This window comes from Dermacentor albipictus, chromosome 1 (assembly GCF_038994185.2).
Source record: "Dermacentor albipictus isolate Rhodes 1998 colony chromosome 1, USDA_Dalb.pri_finalv2, whole genome shotgun sequence".
Classification (NCBI taxonomy): Eukaryota; Metazoa; Arthropoda; class Arachnida; order Ixodida; family Ixodidae; genus Dermacentor; species Dermacentor albipictus.
Genome location: NC_091821.1, coordinates 116635262 through 116648464, shown reverse-complemented (window position 1 = coordinate 116648464; position 13203 = coordinate 116635262). Strand labels below are relative to the sequence as shown.

Sequence of the window (13203 nt, the reverse complement as noted above, 5' to 3'; positions counted from 1 at the left end):
CAAGCCGTTTGTGACTTAGAAGTACTGGGTTCGCAGCATTAAAAAAAGGAAATGCGGGCAAGACAGATGACGATTACTGTTGTGGGACAAGATACGACCCAAAGGGTGTAAACTTTTTTAGGAGTGTGTAGTGGTGGGATTTCATGGTGCTAAGTGGCTTTTCAAATCCTGTCAAATTTTGTTTGCTTGAATTTTATCTATACTTAATGCCCACTATTTTTAGTAGATTCCTTTCAATGTGCCTTGGGCTTGCTTTGTTTCTTTATCATGTGTACTTGCAGCAATAAGAGTAGTATTTAACCAGCAGCATTTGATAGTGTGCAAAAGAAACATGTCGCAACACCTGATATTCATAGAATTAAAACAGCAGAAAGCCAAGCAAGCTGGTCAGGATACAGATTGTCTGTGATGACACAGCTTCATGGCTGTTGTGCTATACCTTCTTTGTGGGGACCCTTGACATAGAGTCCGCTTAAAACATTACATTCTCAGCATGTAAGTATGCTGAGAACTAGTCGTTTTTTTCTTCCACAGCTTAATGGCAACAAATGAGCACAGTTCAGGTGGTGGGCATGCTGGCTATGCTGAATAGCTATGTTCAGAGTAGTGCTGCACTGGCATAATATTATAGCGCCAGCAGCTGCTTTGATATCACAGTACAAATGTGCCTTGACAAAGGAAAAAGGTGGTGGAGATTAGTATAACTGAATTGCCTGAAACATTGCTAATAATTATTTTAACACGGAACATTCACTTTGTTTGTTACACAAGATTGCTCTGAACATTTCTTGAGCATTCAGCTTGTGTGAACTTTCTCCAGATTAGATTTGGAGCTTGAGATGTGCTGCACCAAAATTTGAGTATTGGAGAAGCCATATGAAAATACTAGAACTTAAACGCCTTTTTTTTCTATGAAGACTAACAAATATTTTGCATTTGGTATTTTTTATCATTAGCCTGTTTTATGTCCACTGTAGAACAAAGGTCTCTCCAAGCACTTGCTACTTACCCATCTTGCATCATCTGCCAGCTCCATCCTTTGCTTGAAAATTTTCTAATCTCATCATACCACCTAATCTTTTGCCATCCTCGACTATGTTTTCCTTCCCCAGTACCCACTCTGTTACCCTGATAAGCCACTGGATCATCTGCTTAATACATTGCATGAACTGCCCAACTCCACTTCATGCAGTCCTTGGCCTTCTCAAATTTCCTTGGTGTACTCAGAGTTTCAGCTCCCATAGCCTAGTACTGGTAGAACACATCTATAGTATACTTTTCTTTTCAAGGGTGTCAGTAAGCTTCCATTCATGAGCTAAATTGCCTTCCATATGTGCTCCGACCCATTCTTAACCATTTGAAAATTTTTCTCATGATCAGAGTCCCCTGTGCTTACTTAGCATGGATAAAAATATTCCTGCACAGCTTCAAGAGACTAAGAATCGCAAGCTCTTGTTCCCTTGCTAGTCTTTTGCATATTAATCCTTATACCTACCTTTAGATTCAGCTGGTTCAAGTGCTGATTCATTTGTTGTAAGTAATCACGAGCATTGCTCAACAAAACGATGTCATGTGCAAACTGCAGGTTGCTGAGGTATTCCCCTGTAATTCTTAACCCTAATCTTTTTCAATCTCCCATTTAAAAATTTAATTCTGGGGTTTGATGTACCAAAACCACGATCTGATTAATGACGCATGCTGTAGTAGGGAACTACAGATTAATTTTGACCACCTGGAGTACTTTAATGTTTACCCTATGCACAGCACCACGAGCGTTTTTGCATTTCGCCCCCATCAAAATGCGGCTGCCACATCTGGGATTGAACCCACAACTTCAAGCTCAGCAGTGCAATGCCATAGCCACAGGGCTAGCATTTTGAATACTGAGCAAACATTGAACCTAGCATTTCTGTTATACTACTTCATGCAAGCATGTGGTAAATAACACTGTGAATGTCTCCTTACATATATATGACAACCTCCTTAACAGCTAATTTTCCACTTCTGAAAAAATATGGTGGCTATGGGGTCTAGATATTTCTTAAGGTATTTACATATGCTTTCTCTATTCGTTGACCACTCAGTCCTTCCATGACTACTGGTGTCTGTACTGATTACAGTGCCTTTCCCTAATATATAACGGTCATGTAGTGTGGTTGGTTATATTACAGATTTATAAATTACCCAATTGATGACACAGATGTGACTTATAGTTGAATATCCCATTCTAAAACTAGCCTGTTCTTTGGTCTGATTGAAGTTGAGTGTTGTCCTCATTCTATTCAGAACTTCCCCTAGTGAATATTTTTTACAAATCCTGAAAGCAAATGAATGGTATTCATGTTTACTTGGCTGCTCACCATTCAAGATTCTTTAACTGGATTTAATTTGATCCTAAATTTTATTATTCATCCCTAATATTTTCATAAGTGTAACAGTGATGTTTTCTTTCTTCTTTGTTTACTGCAGCAATTTAATTGCACTACTGCATACAAAAACATATTGTGTACTTTTTCTTTCCACTGATTGAATTCATATAATGTTTTATCATTTTTCAGCCAAAAGGACATTGGTCTGGAGGTGTACCAGTCTGATCCTGGCACTCTTTTCCTCAAACTACTGACACCAACTTTCTTTCTTATAATTACCATCATCCAGCTGCATTATTTTCACCAGGAGTTTATTAAGCTCAATGAAGACAACTACCGGTGAGCAGATGCCTATTTTTCCTTTAAGCTTTTTTTGCCATGAATAATAGTTGTGCACTTCTACACAGCCTGATTTTCGGTGTAGTTTTGTTGCACTAAGGAAGAGATGAAAATCAAGTCTTCCTTTCACAATGTTTCACTTCCCAGAAAGATTGTGAATGTTGAAGACACCAGTACCTATACTCCGTTCTATATATAGCAGTCAACACTGTGGAGGCTGGAGGGACTTATTGCAGTGGCTTCGTTCGCCCTGGGTTAAAGTTTGATGTTTTTTGCCACAATTGTGCGCAACAGCTTTTAGGCTAAGTAATCGAATGAAACAAGTTTTAACCATTGTTTAATCCATACACTGTGGTGTATGGCTGCTGATACATTGTTTTAGATCATTTTAATTTTTGTTGCCCTTTTCGAGTTTTTTTATTTGCAACCTGTCGCGAGAACCCTCACGTGCATGCTCGCGCGAGTGAATGCTGGTTGGTGCGCAGTGAAGCATGGACAGAAAGCCCAGTGAAGCATAGACGGAATGCGTAGAGTGGTAACTTTTCTTGACCGAACTTCTTGCATAGCTTCCACAGCATTGACTGCTATGCATGGAATGGAGTATAATGCAGGCTGGGAAAAATAAATACGACCATCGGTCAACCATAATCTTTACATTATAGAGAGACCTGGAATTTCCCGCTCTTGAGGTGACAGCAGTTTGTTAGAGCCGTGAGAAATTCACGACCACCGGTTGCCAAGCAGTGCAGTTTGTTGCCATTTTTTTATTGCATGCCATGCCAGTAACTGAAGGAACAAAGTAATGCAATTATTGTTGGGAAAGGCTTAAGCAGACACTGCTGGTCTATCATCATCCTTACCCAATTGTATTATTTAATGTTGCAGTCTTGGTTACAAAAGACATAATGAGTAAAGTTAAAATCGAGTATTTTCACAGACGAAAGTTTTCAGATGGGAAGAGAGATTTTTCATTCTTGTGCAGCAACCATCCAAATAGCAATGAAGATGAGCCAGGTGCCACTGAAGGAAGGCCCCATCCCCAAGTTGTGCCTCCAACTCAAACAGTGGATGTGACTATTCCAGTGGAAGCGCCACCTCCAGTGGTAGCACCTAGCCCACCACGCCGCCACTCAGATGCCGAAAATTCTGACGAGGTGGCCACACCTGCCACAGTGGTACCACGTGCTGCTAAAGTTAGCCAGTCACAACCACCAGAAGATGCTGCCTCTCCCAAGAGTAAGTGGTACTTGCTGTTCCCTTTGGATCCGTCCTGCGACCTCAAAACTTTGCAGTTTTTTTTTTTTCTCACCAAGATGTACTGATACATCTTGGTGATTGTTTCACGGTCCCTTTGAGGCTGCAAATTGAAATCTGTACGATGAGCGAGTCTTCATGGTTAAAAAATTGTGTCCTAAAAGAATGTGCAATAAAACATTGTTTATTATTTTTTTATATAACAAGAAATAGTACATTCAGCATTGGGTAATTTGAGCTCAATGAGACTAGATAAATTAGATCTGATTACCTCAAGTTCACATAAAAGAAAATGTCAAATGTTGATAATCAAGTTACTGGTAATTCTGACAAGTGCAGTGGTAGAAAACAGATGGCTGCAAACTGTCCTGGTGTTCATACGCAGAAAGCATGCAAGAAAGGGAAGAGAGTAAAATATTTAAAGGTAAGCAACAGGCTAATTAGTTAATTGAGTAATGCATTATGACCTCCAACAGTAAAAAAGTATGAGGAAGAAATCAGACAGAAAAGTTGCAAGTCCAACATCTTTCTTCGCCGAATTCTTCCTCGAACTTTCTTTTACCTCTGAAATTCATGGTGTGGTAGAGCATGGAATGATGGTGGTTGGTTTTATAATAAAATTGCATGCTTGGAACTTAATTTCCTTTTGTTTTATGGGGAAGGGGATAATTCAAGCATAATTATATGAATGTTTCATTATCGAAATTGAATTTAATTCTGAGGTTTTACGAGCTGTAACCACAACTTGATTATGAGGCACACCTTAGTGGGGGACTCCAAAATAATTTTGACCACCAGGTGAGCTTTAACTTTCCCCCAATGCATGGGACACGGGAGTTTTCGCATTATGCCCCCATCGAAATGTGGCCACCGCAGCTGGGATTTAATCCCACGACCTCGTGCTTAGCAGTGGAACACCATAACTGCTAAGCCACTGCCGAGGGTCATTATCCAAAATTCTTTAAGTAGTGAGGTCCCACTTACTGTTGTCACTCAGTTCAAGGATGCCTAACTCTTTAAAAAGGTTCTTTTATTGAAGTGTACTTGGAAAAAGAAGGTTTTGTAATATCATATAAAATGTTGAACATGACAAACTATGTATGTTCTGCTTAGAAAAGGATAGAAGTGCCTTAGATACTTGGCGCTGCCCAGTAGTCCCTCATTGTAATAAATTATTGTTAGGCAAGATACCACTGATTTATCACGGTTCACATCTTGATGATATCATCAGTGTATTCATACTATAACTTCTGTATTAATATAACATTTCCTATTGAGAATTGCTTCCTCAAAGCACAAATAGGTTACTTGAGGCTGCTTTTAGTTGTTTTTTGTTGTTTGTTTTTCAACACGTATGAGGTGATCATTTTAATGTTTTACAGAATTTTAAAAATCACCTTTTGCAGATTGCGTAATTCTAGTCCTTGAGCTGGATTATTCTGAGAGGCAGACATTACTTCCACAAGAAATCAACACACGTATTCCACTAATCAACAAAAATCCACTAACTATATTTTGAATTAAATATTTTACTTCACAAATTGCAATTTACTGATTATAGCTGGTGAGTTTGCAAGGCGTACACAATTGGAATGAATTTCCAGAATGACATCAGTTTGGGGAGATGCATCATCAAACTTGTAAAAATGCACTGTTGTTTCACTTACTTCTTAGACAAAACGCTCTCTTATGCATTGCAGCACAAAGTAACTGGAATGCCCATATATTCGCCCCACACTTTGTGGAATAATATCTCAAAACTGGTGTCATCCTGCCAATTCATTTCAAATAAATATGTCTTGCAAGCTCACTGGCTACAATTCGCAAATTGCAATAGAGCCATAAAGTAATTAAGAAGTTAACTAGGGCATTAGTTGTAATTAGTTAAAGGTTTCGATTTTTCGAGCTAGTAATGTCCACATATGCGAATAATCAGCTCAAGGACAAGAATGATGCTATCTGCCACAGACAATTTTCAAAAATTCCATATTACATAAAAATGATCGCCCCATAGAGTATGTGGCTTGTTGATGTTGTGTACGACTTGCTCTTCCTTGGCCTTTTGTGAATGCAGCTTGCTTTAAATCATGTGCCTTTGCCATGCTTACATTCCTCTTTTCTCTGCTTCTCTAAACCAGATGCATGACTGTTGTAGTTTACATGCCTTTTCTGTCACTGGGCTTGCTTGCTGCTACTTGTAAGTATGAATGTCACAAGCATGATCTTCACTCTTGCACTTGCCTACAGAATCCAAGTTGCGGTGGGCATCCCATCGCTATAGCTATTACTCCCTTGGCAATCACCTACGCTACCTGCGCAGACGTAAGCATTTGCAAAGCCCTGTATTGCTTTGCATTTGTCTTCAAGCATGACATGGGAACAGGAGGCTGTAGTTACATTTGCAACAGGGCTACTGTGGCATAATTTATACTTTCCTTATATTTACTCAAGTAAAGTACCAATGGGAAGTTAGAATTAGCAGCAGTTCTATGGCTGTATAATAGAAATAACAAATGTAAACTTGACTGTGGCATTCACTGTAAGTAACTTTATTTCTGTAAGTAAATGTTAATGTGATGCTTTAATTTCCTTCATATAGTTTTTTTATAGAAGATACTGCACAGTTATCTTCTATCCATTATCCCATGTGCATTGTCACCGTTATGTAGGAGCACGTACTGAATATCTGCTTCTCTTAAGGCAGTATACCGTATGTTTTGTTTTCTCCTTTTATTTAGTTTCAAGTTCATTGTTTAAATATTCACCTGTTGCATACAGCACGGTTAGGCTTCTTCACATAAGTTACTAGAAGAGGTAGGCATTATACATGCACGGGATATGCATCACCTTGCAGCAAGCACTATCTGTCTGTCTTTCTTTCTGTCTTTCTGTCTGTGTGTCTGTGTCTGTCTGCCTGTCTGTGCCAAGTATGTACATTGGTGCACGCATGTGTGTGTGGGGGGGGGGTGAACCCTCAGGTGTCAGTTTTAGAGAGGGAAATGTACTTGCATAAAGAGAGAGATATATATATAAATGTATAGTAATGTCACAAGTAATACAGTAAAATAGATGTATAAATAACACATACAATAATAATGACATTCATTGCTAAAGAAATGCAATCAATGAGTGGCAGTAAGAGGTAGGTAGTGTCAGTCACATTGACTCTGTAGGGCACATACATGGGCATTATGACGAACTCTCTGTACAAAGAATAGTAATGGTTAATATTTTGGAAAAGGCAAAGGCAAGAAAGCTTTCTGTGCAAAGAAAAGAATGGCAAGTACAAGGTGGATTTTATGGCATTTCTTTTTATGCTAGCTGCATGATTGTATTTAGATGTAATAAACAACAGGCATTTTTGTGTGTCAACTGAAAGACATAACCCTTTGAGGGCAGATTTTTCTTGCCATATGCGACCGCCCAGGGTAGATTTATTTTATTGCAGATTCCAATTCTTCTTAGGGACTTATATCCAAAAAAAATTTACCGTAATTTTTCTAGGGTGACTGTAAAGTGAGAAAAAAATATTTTGCATTGGTATATATGTACTCTTCATTCATGAATAACCATAAAAACGGAAATACACTTATAAGACTTACAAATTTGATGCATTGTTATACACATAGTGCAAGGCTTTGAAAATGCGCTCGTGAGAATATTTCGCAAGACTCAAATGTTCCTGCTCTTACACTAATATGTACATCCATAGCGTAATCGAACTGCGTAGGTGTGCGCACTAAAAAAAACTGTGTGGTTTTGTGCCTGTCAAAAAAGCAAAATGTGTGACAAACTTCCGCTAATCTTCATCTTATGGCCAACTAGAGGCAATTAGTTTTTGCGAGTCTCGAAAAAAAAAGAAAGAAAGAAAGAAAGAAACCGAAAGCATGCACAGCAGCATCCTTCCTATGCGCACCCCTGTGAGCACTAAATGAGCGAGAAACAAGCGGTCACCTTTTGAGCGATTAGTAATGAGATAGCCATCAGTTTTGCAAGCGCAAGAAGCTGAAACCGCTCGCGGAAGAAAACCCAAACCGCCGCCATGCCACGCGCGCGCCAATGCGCGAGCGATAGTATATAGATGCACGGGAGCAAACTAGCTCTAAAACAAACCATACAACGAAAACCGAGAAAGGGAGGCGTGCAAAAAAAATTCCCTGTATTCCCGCATAGTGGCAGCACATGACAGAAAAGAAAAAGTTCGGAAATTGGCGCACTTTTTAAACATACAGATGGTACCATAAATATACGGCATCGACCATTTTGGGACTTGTTTGCGGCGCCATATATTTACGTCATTGACCCTGAAAGGGTTAATGAACATAACATAGTCAGGACCCTAAGGGGATGAAGCTTATTCTGAGTATAAGAGGCTTTTATGACGAAGGAATTTTAGGAAAGCAGGGGCTTTGCTAAAGTTTCTTGTTAAACCTCCTAATGTTCAACATTAGGATGTTTAACAGAAATGAGATAGAAGTCCTGTTCCTGTGCCACTAATTGGTTCAGTAGGTTTGCGACTGCAGTCATGCAACTGAAAAATTGAGCGGTGAGCAACCCAAAACAATTGCTTTTCGACCAAAGCGATCATTTACAACTATTTGTGACCAACTTGGTCATACGAACTCTGCGAGTCCTTGGTATGAATGAGCCCTTATTGCGAGTTTGATGAGATTTCAATTTTCACCTAGAGCACATATTTACTTGCATAATGAATGCACTCGTGTAATGGATGCAGTTCCCACTTTTCCAATCAAGAAGTGTGTTTTTTTTTTTTTCTCACATAATGATCACATCCTGAACTTGCTGCCGTGAAGTAGGAGACATACGGTGCGATTCGGTATCTGATATGGCATCGAGGGGGTGCGATTGTGTCGGACTCCATGTCGGATGTCGAATTCAGTCCACACAACTAAGATGAATACAAAACTTATACAAATGAACAAAACGATTGTAACAGGCTGCAGTCCCTCTGCTTACAATAAGCAGTACGTGATGTTGTTAGGCGACGGTTACCAAGCCTGTATCTTCGCGAAACTCTCCTTTTCGCGACATGCATCACATAGATCCCCGATCTCGGCAAACGCCTAAGCTTGAGATTTACCTTCCGCTTTTTCAGTCTCTGGCTGGATCCTGACCTTCACACATTTGCCTCTGTCACCTTGGCACTTTGCGCGGTTGATTTTAGACATCTCGACCTCGACCGCGTCTGCCTTTCTCATCTTTGACCTACGTCTTTTCTGTTTGGCATGCTTTGCAGAGCCTGCAGCATCGGCACATGCACTTGCAATTGCTCTGCCTTCTTGGGTTCCACAATGCGTCTGCCTTTGTGATAGAGCATGACCAGGTTTGACCATTGCACAAGCTAGCTCGTCATAAAGCCTATCTTCAACGGGCCTAGCTCTATCACTGCCCTCGACAGCATGCAGAATTCCTTGCTCGCCTTCATAGTCTGCCTCTGTTTCCAGAACAGCCTCGCTAAATGGCGAAACAACTGTTTCTTCATGCTTGTCACTATGTGCTTGAACTACTGGCGCTACTGCCCTCTCTGAACTAGCTCCATCAAGGTTACTTTTGTAACTGTTGTCTTGACCTTCGCAATCGGTCACTAATTCTAGGGCAGGAAAACCACTGTTCTCTTCAGTGACTGCCTTCACCTCGCTTCTGCCTACTAATACATTTGACTCATCACTGCTTGCAGGGGCCTCTGGAATTATTTCTTGATCCTCTGACGCTGCTAAATAGGGTACGCCTATCAGTTTCTGAGTTCTCTCACATGGTTTTGCCCTGAAATCTCCCTTACTAGAGAAAAAACTCTCACTGCTCCTCCTCAAAGAAAAACTCTTCTTGTTCCTCCTTGGAGAAAACGGTCGCCTTTCCTTTACCATCTGGTCTGGCTTATGTGAAAAGCAATAGGTGGCTTTTTATGGCAGGCTGGCCGAAATTTCCGCCTTCTTACACACTTGCCGTAAAGGACCCTGCGTTTCTAAAGTGGAAAAATGGCTGCTATCTTTGCTTTGTGTGTGCATTACTTACATCATACCTTTTTCAAAGCTTTCTAAACTAGCCATTTCATTACTAGCATTGCGTTCGACAGGCTTGGTTTTTCCTCTCTCATTTTGGCCTTCACAGTTAGCCTGAAATGCTACACCAAAGTGCTTGAACAAAGCCTTCTTAGCCCTGTTGTAGTCTCGTGCTTTCTCATCTGACAAAGAGTTCACGAAACATGCAGCGGCACTAAATGGGAGCACCATTCCTAATCTCTCCATCCACGAGTCCCGGCTCACACCTTCTTTCTTACACCCTCATTCAAGACCAGCGAGGGAATTAACTATATCCTCGTCTGTCCTGAAGGTGTGGAGTAGGTGTAGCGCTATCTGCCATCTAAGTACCTGACTTTTCAGCTCAAGCTCTGCCATCCTAAGAGCATGTTTTCACGCTGGCTCTTGCGGTTTTCTGCTTCACGCTTGCACCTTTCTGCTTCTTCATACTCGCGCCTCTTGCGCCTCTCTACTGCTTCATCCTCACGCCTCTCTCACCCCTCTGCTTTTTGTTTCCTTTCAACAATGGTTTCCTCAGCCTCGTCAGCTTCCTTGACCGTCACATCTGCTTTCATGACGTCGAGAACTGCTTCTTTTGTGTTTGCAGAGCCAATGGAAATGCCTGAATGCTCGCAAATTTAAAAAACGTCCTGCACTTCAAATTTCTCCACAGCAATCTTGTTTGCCTTCAAAATTCACCCTTCTTTAACACTAAAATTCGCTATTTAAAGAGAGTAAATCTTCAATACAGTGCCTGCCAGACAACAGAAAAATACTTTCCTAGCATCTGCCTTTTTGTACAAGAGAGAGTTCTGGCAACATGAAGAGCAAACATCAGGCACTACCTAGCCCGTCCTTATTGCTATCATCAGGAGACTGCAGAATTTCTCAGCGCTCCTTCCTTAAGAAATAATTTTGCTGGCCTTTCCGGCCTCCTCTTAACTCCCCTCCTCATTCTGCAAAAGCTCAGTTGTTGCCTTTTGCCTTTCGCAGGGCCAACCAAAATGCCCATCTGCTCATGACTTTTGAAGAGTAGTTTGATTTTAAACTTATCCATGCTTACAGTGCACCTTGTGTTTCTTCCCCTCTAGCAATTTAGCCGACGAGCCAGTCAATTCTTGGGCTGCAAAACAAAATTACAAGTAGTTCTAAATATCAGTATCGACTTCCTACGCTAGTGAGTCTAGCAAAAAGAGAAGCAAACACACCGCACTCATCACACCAATGCAACCAATGCCAACCAATCCCATAAGCTGCCAGTCACTGTTGTGAAGTCTGAGGTTCGAGTGGCCATGAAGGTTTCATGACTGGTGCCGTGCCAGGTGTCATGCCAGGTGCTGTGCCAGATGCCGGGAGAAAGAAAGGTCCTAAGCGACGTTCAAGAGATGAGAAAAAAAATGGTGTATATACAAATTTACATAATCGGGGTTTACATAAAACGACTGCATGACTCTCGGAGCACCCTACATGCACCCTACATGTCTTTGCATGTCCGAGCACCCCCACAACAGTCCAGTTTATTTCACCAGTCAGTCGACGAGGAAATTCACTGTTCTTCTCAGCGAATCACAATCGTCGCACCGTTCGTAAAATCCCGCCTGTAACGTCACACCATTCCGCTGGACCCCGCCTCCAATGTTGCGCAATCACCCCCGCATATGAGGCAACGACGTGGCAAACTGTGAACTTGATGTCGACACTGTTCCTACGGAAGTCCTCAACATTTGCCCCTTTGTCAATTAGCGGGCTCTGCGTGATGGTCTGCTTGTCAGGGTCAGGTTTAGGTAGAGTGATCTTCGCGGTAGTTGCTGCTTCCACGGGGGGTGGTGGTAGTTGTCTCAAAATGAGCTCCTTTGTTTGCATGTCACAGTTGGTGCCAGGTCCACTCTAGTCCGGGCGGGTACTCATCTTGCCAATCAGCTCTGGGCAGTCAAACAGCCGAAGATACGGAATGTAACTGCTTGTCCATTAGTCTCATGTGACGCTGATTTAGTTGCCAGCTCCCTGGCCCTGACAAAGTGACGAAGCGTGAATAGCACTCCACAGCTGCATGTCTGGCGCTCTTTGGCCTTAGATGCCCTTGCGCCATTAAACATTAATCATCATCATCACAGCTGCATGTCTGCCGGTGAAGCATCCTTTGTCCCAAGGGACCCCCAGGCGCAACAGTACATGTTTAGAATTGCAGGATTGAAGCCAGGAAATGCTGAAGTCATGTCTATGGAGTAGAAATCCTAATACTAGCACTTATTTGAGGTATCGACATGCTTCCAGCAAATGTACTTAACATTGCGAAAGCAATACTGCTCGCACTTTCGGCCCATCGGTGGTCGTGGCGCCTCCTTACACAGCTACGCGTCACGTGACCGTGTGACGTCACGCCAGACCGAGAGACGGGGCCCCAGCTCGCGGCATCGATGGTGGAGGCAAAGCCTTGCGCACCGCTGCTGGGACGCTAATGAGAGAGGGCGCTCGCTGGTGTGACGTCACGCTAGGAGGATAAATGGGGCTACAGCTCGGCTCCTCGCAGTGGTCGGCGCGCTGCCTTGCGTTATGTCTGATGATGTATAGCCATAAGCTTAACAAAGGGCAACCATGTCCACACCATCAGCCGAACCAAGGTGCAGCCAAGGGTATTGCTTTGGCAATATTCCAGGCTTAACCAAGCTAAGCCTTCAGCCAATTTTTTTTCCTGCTTAATATAAAGATAACCTTTTCTAGCACTGTGGGTCCTAACTATGTGCAACACAAACAGAAACATGTGCTGTGTTTCGTCACAGATTTTGGTGATAAATATTCCAAAACCGGTCTTGGAATTCCTGCTAGATGTACATGCCATAACTTCATAATGTCTTCATTTCTCTGTGGGTGCATGTTTCTTAAAGTAGTGAATTATAAAGTTAGCGAAATTTTGTTAACTGGGTGTTTGCACATTGCGAGTTTTTGTGCACATGATGTCTGCTTCCTCAATTGATCTAGCTGAAGAGGCTGCACTGGGCTACCTGTCACAGGCTTCTTTCTCTCTTTTTTTTCTCGTGCATTTAAATTAAAGATAAAATGATTAGGAACAAGTAGTATAATGCAGTCGAATCTCAATAATTTGAACTTGAGCAGGCCTCAAAATTTGTTGAAGTTAAACGGAGGTCAAATTAAGGGAAGTTCATTGAATAAAGCTCATTGAATGTTAAGTGGCGCATGTGACC

The 13203-nt window shown here is 41.7% G+C and overlaps 1 protein-coding gene across 4 annotated transcripts in view; it reads left to right on the top strand.

Annotated features, from left to right (window-relative positions):
• Piezo (piezo type mechanosensitive ion channel component) overlaps nucleotides 1-13203 on the top strand; it is a 228796-nt gene that overhangs the window by 89251 nt on the left and 126342 nt on the right. For 3 of the 4 annotated variants that reach the window (XM_065439611.1, XM_065439612.1, XM_065439610.1), the window contains 3 exons: nucleotides 2559-2708; nucleotides 3691-3944; nucleotides 6210-6284. In XM_065439611.1, the coding sequence (XP_065295683.1) occupies nucleotides 2559-2708; nucleotides 3691-3944; nucleotides 6210-6284 (479 nt within the window). The remainder of the gene's footprint in view (nucleotides 1-2558; nucleotides 2709-3690; nucleotides 3945-6209; nucleotides 6285-13203) is intronic. The other variant, XM_065439613.1, reaches the window with a different exon arrangement.